The sequence below is a fragment of the Dipodomys ordii genome, unplaced genomic scaffold (genome assembly GCF_000151885.1).
Source record: "Dipodomys ordii isolate 6190 unplaced genomic scaffold, Dord_2.0 Scaffold102, whole genome shotgun sequence".
Lineage (NCBI taxonomy): Eukaryota > Metazoa > Chordata > Mammalia > Rodentia > Heteromyidae > Dipodomys > Dipodomys ordii.
In genome coordinates, this window is record NW_012267318.1 from 5727926 (window position 1) to 5736151 (window position 8226).

The 8226-nt window shown below is 34.3% G+C and overlaps 1 protein-coding gene across 1 annotated transcript in view; it reads left to right on the plus strand.

The window, feature by feature from the left end:
* Positions 1 to 8226, plus strand: part of Brca2 (breast cancer 2, early onset) — a 76401-nt gene that overhangs the window by 30985 nt on the left and 37190 nt on the right. The window contains 2 exon segments of the mRNA XM_013027268.1: positions 971 to 5779; positions 7953 to 8048. Coding sequence (XP_012882722.1) covers positions 971 to 5779; positions 7953 to 8048 — 4905 coding nt within the window.

Here is an 8226-nt window from a genome sequence, read left to right on the forward strand (position 1 = left end):
GGGGGTCAGTTGTGGAGTTTGAACTCTGGGTTTGGGTGCTGTCCCTGCGCTCTTTGCTCAAGGCGAGTGCTCTGCCCCTTGAGCCACAGCGCCACTTCCGGTTTTCTAGTGGTTTTTATTGGAGATAAGAGTCTCACAGACTTTCTTGCCCAAGCTGGCTTTGAACCATGATCCTCAGATCTCAGCCTCTTGAGTAGCTAGGATTACAGGCATGAGCCATTGGCGCCCTGCTCAATGTGTATATCTTATTGTGTATACATGGACACATAGTTGTTGAAGCTTTTGATTACCAGTGGGTGTTTTTGTTGTTATTGTTGTTGTTTTATAATACTGGGATTTGAATTTAGGGCCTGAAACTTGCTTAGCCAAGTGATCCACCACTTGAGCTATGCTCCCAGAAAACCAGTGTTTAGAATCATGTCATTAAAGCCTATCCGACTAGTTTGTTCAATAAATATATAACTATCTCTCTCTTTTTTATGTGTGCACTTAAGTAATATTGAGAGGATTGTGATTCTAAGCCACCCCTGGTGAAAATTTTATGAGAACCCCTCCCCTTTGCCCACCTCAACATAAAAGGTTGGTTGGGGGTGGTAATGCACACCTGTCTTCCTGATACAGCAGTAAAGGAAATATAAATAGGAAGACTGTGATTCGTGTTGGCCCTGTCTTGAAAATAATCAGAGCAAAAAGGGCAGGAAGACAGTGTTAGAATGCCTGTCTAATGAGCATGAAGCCCTGAGTTCAAACCCTAGACCCATCAACAGACAAAAAACCTTGACCCTTATTCATGTTTAGCTATAACAACCAATAACCTCAAAATAGAGTATTTATAATTCATCTTTTATCTGGCATTCACTTTTTGTTTTGCATACCATCCTCATTTTACATACTTACATTTTTAAGAAAAGATAATTGTTGAGTTGGTTTAATAGTACTTTATTTCATAACTTTGTGTGCTTATATTTAGGTTCATCACATTCTTCTGTTAGAAGAAACTGTTTACAGAGTGAGGCCAAAGAACCAACCAACTCTTTTAAGACAGTTCTGAGGAAATATTCTGACAATGAAAATAGTTATGCTAATGTATTAATACCTGAGGATCTTAATTATAAAGAAGCAAAAATTAAAGAAAAGCCAGGAACTGATTTTCTGCCATGCTTTCAGGAAAGACAATGTGAAGATGCTTCAAAAAGCCAAAAGGTTTCATATATAAAAGAAAAGGTATCGGTTGCAGCATGCCATTCTGTAGTACAGCCTGCAGAAATGGAATGTCATGGTTTTCACTTTGAATCACAGGGAAGTTTTTTAGATGTTCTTCCTAATACCAGTACTCCTACTTCCAAAGGTCCTCTTTCAAATCCAGTTGTGGTTTCTAGAGGAAAAGACTTATATGAAATGCCAGAGAAATTTAAGGTTAAGAATTATGAAACTGATACTGAATTAACTCAAAACATTTCTTTGGGAAAAAATCCAGAAATGTATGTTTTAAATGGAAGTTTGAAAAAAGCTGAGATTTTGTCATCTGAAAATTGCATAAAAATAGCATCACCTTCATTGAAGTTGGAATTTAATCAAAATAAAAATCTAACAGTAAACCAAAAAGACCAAGAAGAAACCTCTTTAATTTCAGAAGTAAGTATCCATCTAAATTCTGAAGAAGGAATTTTCCCAGGCAATGAGAATAACTTCATTTCTCAAAGAACGAGGCAAAGAAACAGTCCTGTTTTAGGAACTACTGAGGAACTCTATGAAGCAGACCATAGTTGTGTAAAAGAACCCATTTTTAAGAACTGTATGATGGTAATTGATACAGACATAGATGATAAACAAGCAGCCCATGTTTTGATTACAGAAGGTTTTAGCTCATCAGATAATAGCTATGATCTTACAGAAGAGAACAAAAATAGTGCAAAGCAGAATTTAAAAAGAACTCTCACTCAAGAGTTAAAATCAAATTCTTTCTTGGATATAAAAGATATAAAATCAAACCGAAATAATTATTATGAAGACAAATTGTCAGGGCTCTTAAATCCACTTACAGATCATAGTTTTAGAGGTGGCTTCAGAACAGCTTCAAATAAAGAAATAAAACTCTCTGAACATAACATTAAGAAGAGTAAAGTGCTCTTCAAAGATATTGAAGAAAAATATCCTACTAGTTTACCTTGTGTTGAAATTGCAAATACAAATACCTTAACATTAGATCACCAAAAGAAGCTAAACAAACTTAACATATCCAACTCAAAGTTAGTTAATACTGTTTCTCCATCTGTTCAGAGTGGTACATTTATTCCTGACTGTGAAAATAATCATACATCCCCTTTAAAGCAAGATATCAGTGCAAACCATAATTTAACACCTAGCCAAAGGGCAGAAGTTACAGAACTTTCTACTATATTAGAGGAATCAGGGAGTCAATTTGAATTCACACAGTTTAGAAAACTGTGCCACAGAGCACAAAATCTTACATCTGAAGTTCCTAAAAACCAGATGGCTGACTCTAATCACACTTCTGATGCTTCATCTCAAGGTCAGGTAGATAGAAGTGAGAAACTTAAAGAAGTTGCCAGAATTAAACAGACCTCTGCTTGCTTACTGAAAAACTATAACAAAAGTACAGGTGAAAGTGAAAAGGAGTTTCAAGGCTTTTATTCTGCTCTTGGTACAAAACTCAGTATTTCTACTGAAGCTCTGCAAAAAGCTTTGAAACTATTCAGTGACATTGACATTATTCACGAGGAGACTTCTGTAGAAGCAGAGCCAAGATTTTCTTCCAGTAATAGTCATGATTCTTTTGTTTCAGCACATAAGATAGAAAGTCACACCAATAATAAAAATTTACATGAGAAAAATAGTAAATGCCAACTCATATTACAAAATAATATTGAAATGACCCCTGGCATTATTTGTGAAGAAAATACTGAAAATTACATGAGAAATACCGGAAGTAAATGTAACAGATGTACTGATATGAGCAGAAGTATTTGTAAATTACAAGAATCTGATGGCACTGACTCAAGTAGGAATGATGATAAAGTTTATATTCATAAAGATGAAAGTAATTTGCAGTGTACTGATAGGCATAATATATATATCAAATCAGCTAGCCAGTTCACAAAAGAAGGAAACATACAGACTAAAGAATGCTTGTCAGACTTAACTTGTTTGGAAGTCATGAAAGCTGAAGAAACATGTCTTACCAATTCCTCTAATAAAGAACAATTAACTGTAGGTAAGAAGGAGCAAAATGTAAAAGATTTTGATATAACCTCTCCGACAGCAAGTGGGAAAAATAATAGAGTCCCTGAAGAATCTTCAAATTTCTTTGATAAACACATGGGAGAAATAAGTAACTTTTCAAATTCCTTTAATTCTGAATTACTTTCTGGCATCATTAAGAGCAAAGTGGATATTTCATGTCATGGGGAAACAGACATGACTGAAAACAAAATATCAGAAGAAGGTATCCCAGTTGGTAATGGAAAGCAACCATCTGACTATAAAATGGGAAAGATCAAAGAACATACTCTCCTGGGTTTTCATACTGCTAGTGGGAAAAAAGTAAAAATTGCCAAGGAATCTCTGGAAACAGTGAAAAATCTTTTTCATGAAAAAGAAGATGTTGGTAAAATCTCCAGTTTTGGTTATCAAGAAACAAAGATACTAAAGTACAGAGAAGACTCTAAAGAAAGGCTTGATTTAACATATGAGAGAATTGAAATAACTGTCCCCAAATGTGAAGAAATGCAGAATTCTGTAGATGATAAAATGTTTGTTTATAGGGAACCTAGGATACTACCCAGGCTAAGCAATAATTTGTATGAGCAAACTGAAAATCTCAAAACCTCAAAGAATATTTCTTTGCAAGTTAAAGTACATGAAAATATAGAGGAAGAAACAGAAAGAAGCTCTACAGCTTGTTGCACAAATCAACCTACAGCTTTGGTGTTTTACACAGGACATGGTAGAAAAATTCCCGTGAGTCAGTCCTCACTGTCTAAAGCAAGACAGTGGCTTAGAGAAGAATTGGATGATCATCTAGAAGAAATAAATACTGCCAAAGTTGTACGTGCAAACAAGTACACTAATGATTATGTAGGGAAAGTGTCATATGAAATTAGTTTAAACCGTATTGTAACTGAAAATGACAAAAATCATCTCTCTGAAGAGCAAGATTCAGCCTATTTAAGTAACTGTAGTATATCTAATAGCAGTTCATACCATTCTGACTTGTGTCATTCCAATGATCTATACTCAGGACATTCTTCAAAAAATAACAGTGTTTCTGGTATTGAGGCAGTCATTAATGTCAAAGACAAGAAAATCACTTGTTTTTCTGAAGTAGTATCTGCTATTAGAGAAGCAAATATACATTCGCAAACTGCAAATGAAAATACTTGTGCTCAGAAACTTGTGACTGACCCTTCACTGTGCAAAAATAAAAATCTAGCCATGAATTTGGCTACCCCTGATCCAAATAATTTTGAGATAGGGTCACCTACATCCAGTACAGCTACTAGTAAAATAGTCTGCATTTCAAATGAAAAAATTAAAGTGGAAGAAGTATTTACTGACAACTGCAAGAATATAGTCAAGCAAAACACTGAGAATAAACTAGGTACTGGCCAAACAAAAATCGTGGCATGTAAGGCATTAGACGATTCAAAGGTTGTTGTCATTAATAACTCTGCAGATAATGACTTCATGGATTCACATAAGGCCTTTGCTGACATTCAAAATGAACGCATTTTACACCATAACCAGGGTACATCTGGATTGGAGAAAGCTTCTAAAGTATCACATTGTGTTTCGGAAATTCCAGAGAAGTGTGAACTTAATATAGGGACGTTTCCCCCGTCAGTCTCCTCTAAAAATACTTTTGGGATTTTTAGCACAGCAAGTGGAAAATCTGTAGAAGTATCAGATGCTTCATTACAAAAGGCAAGACGGGTGTTTGCTGAGATAGAAGATAATACTAAGCAACTTGCTTCCACAGAATCACTTAAAAATAATGAGCATTCAGAGAGATTTACAAGAGAAGAAAATACTATGGCACATCTTACCCAGAATGAACTGTCACCCCCCAAATCCTTTTCCTATAATGTAAATTCAGCTGCTTTCTCTGGATTTAATACAGCCAGTGGAAAACATGTTGTGGTTTCAGCAAATGCCTTACACAGAGTTAAGGGTATGTTCGAGGAATTCGACTTACTCAAAGCTGAACATACCTTGCAGCATTCACCTACATCTGGACAAGAAGCATCAAAAATACTTCCTTGTACTGATAAGAGAACCTCAGTACACACTATAAATTCCAAAATGCAAAGGGCTATTAATAATGAATTTAAATTATTATATAACTCTAATATTGAAAGTGGTTCTTCAGAAAATCAGGCTATTAAAGTTTCTCCATATCTGTCTAAGAAAGACAAACAATTGGCAGTACAAACCAGCCCATCACTTGCTGAGAATCTTTTGGGAAAAGAACAAGCTTTGCCTAAAAACATAAAAATGGAAGTTGGCAAGAAATTTTTTTCTAATGTTCCTGTGAAAACAAATGCAAAAGATTGTTCTACTTACTCCAGAGATCTAGAAAACCATTTTGAAACAGAAGCAGTAGAGATTGCCAAAGCTTTTATGGAAGATGGTGAACTAACAGATCATGAACCACCAGCATGTGTCAAAAAGTCACTGTTTACAGGATCCAAGAATAAGGACATTGTTTTGCTAAATTCCAGAACTGGGAAAAGAAGAGGAATTGCCCTTAACTGGTTTGGTATGTATTATTTTTGTGGTTGTGCAAGTGTTTTGTTCGTCCTGGCCCTAGTAATACTAGCAATTATAAATCTTGTGACAATATCCTTTTTAGATATTATTAATATAGTTATAATTGAGAAGTTACTGTTAAAAGTTTGATTTTTAAGAAAGCCTGCCTAATGCTAACTTACTAAATGTTTCATGTATGTAGCAGAGTGGTGGTAACTGACTCTTTAAAAACTTGAAAGTTGGGCCGGGCACTCTTGGCTCACGCCTATAATTCTAGCTCCTCAGGAGCCTGAGGTCTGAGAACCATGGTTCAAAGCCAGCCCACGCAAGGAAAGTCTGTGAGACTCTTATCTCCAAATAACCACCAGAAAACCAGAAGTGGCACTGTGCTTCAAGTGTTAGAGTGCTTGCCTTGCATTGAATAGCTCAGGAACAGACCCCAGGCCCAGAGTTCAAGCCCCATGACCAACCAAAACAAAAACTTGAAAGTTGGGTTTCTAGTTATTATCACTTTCTGAGTGCTATATTCTATTCAGTTATACTACTTTCTACCACCTATTTAACTTCTCTGAATCTCAGTTTCCACATCTATAAACTATAGCTAATAGAGTGAGGAAAGGGGTGACGTCCAAAAAAAAAATGTGCTAATTACCTGACTTATATAACTGCAGCCCTTCTGTATATCACCTTTATAATAACAATAGATAGATAGAAAATACCTCTCACAAGGTAATTGTGAACATAAAATAGTGTATGTAAATTAATTAATAGTGTATATAATAGTATATTAATAGTGTATTAAAATATTGTATGTCAATTTGGTAAATGTTGGCTTGCTTCATATTTTTCATTTACAAAGTTTTCTAGCAGTTGCTATTACTAACAGCCCAATCTTAGTGCTATTTTTCACTATAGTCTAAATTTATTTATAGAGGTACTAGAGACTGAACTCTTAAGCGATATCCCCAGTACTAACTTTTCTTTTAATGATTTAAGTGAAGGAATTTTTTTTTTTACTGGCTGTACGAGAAATGTCAAATTATCAAATCTATCAACTAGTAGTTACAATTGAAGTAAATGTTCAAACTAACTCTTCAGTTCCCAAGTGGATAATCTTGAAAATACTAGCTCCATTAAAATCTGTAAATTCATAGACTATTTGAGTTATATTTTGCCCTATTATATCACTAAAAAACTTTGAAGCCTATCACTTTGCTCATCTGTCTACAGGTTTACTTTGTCTAGTGTTCTTCAGGTCACATTCTATGAACCTTACTACAGGAGCACAGCATAGGAATATAATACCTTAAATTATTTGTTGTTCCTTAAAACAAAATTCTGAAGTACATATGCTTTAAGATATTCATAATTCTTTTGTGGGAAATGTTGGCTTTATAGCAGCCCATCCTATTCTGTGTGTCTGAGTGGGGTGGCTTTCTACCACCTTGGACTTTTCATTCTTACCAGTGGCGATGTGTTACTATTTAATTTTCCTTGCTTCTGTTCTCACTTCTATATAGCTTCAGCAGCCTCTGGTTATTTTCACCACACAGAACCTTTTCTGAACCCCTTTAAAATATGGATCAAGCCTTACATGGATATTTTCACTTATTAAATCTTACAAATTCATTCCCCATAAGAAAGCATAAAAAAATAGAAGTGCTGTTGCAACATAACTCAGTGGAAATGCATAATTTGGCATGGAGATGCATAATTTGAGTTGTGGTTTCATCTTAGCCTCTGTAGAACTTTTAAGTAAATGTTGCTATTCCTAATGTTTTAATAAAATTTGGTAATATTTTAAAAATCTATTTACTAACTTCAAAGCCTTATATAATAACTTCATTTCTTGAGTTTTATATTCTCCCGAAAAGAGTTTGAAGAAATTTTGTATGTCCTCATTGCCAGTAAACCTAGAATTACATTTAATCTGGTATATGGCAATATCTGTTCATCCTGTAGGCCTCATTAAATAGTAGTATTTTAAAATACTAGTATTTTTAAAGTAGTGCAAGTAAAATTGACAATTTTTCTTTCAAAGTACAATGATTGCTTTTTAAAATTATAATTATGTAATTTAACATACTGTAAAAATCAGTACTTTAGTTTTTTAAAATGAGCTATAGGCTTTTGAAAAATTAGGGTGACATACTTAACAAACATGTATTGGAATTTCTTTTTAGAAGAACCTCCAATCAAAAGAAACTTGTTAAGTGAATTTGACAAGATAATGGAACGTGAAGAAAAATCTCTAAAGGCTTTAAAAAGCACTCCAGATGGTAAAACTTGCTAAATAACCATGCATAGTATTCTTTCTTTTTACTTTTCTTTATTAATTTTTTTAAATTTATATTTTATTGTGAAAATACTGTACAGAGAGGTTACAATTACATGGGCAAGATAATGAGTACATTTCTTATCAAGCATTGTAGCCTCCTCCTTTGTTTCCCCTTCCCA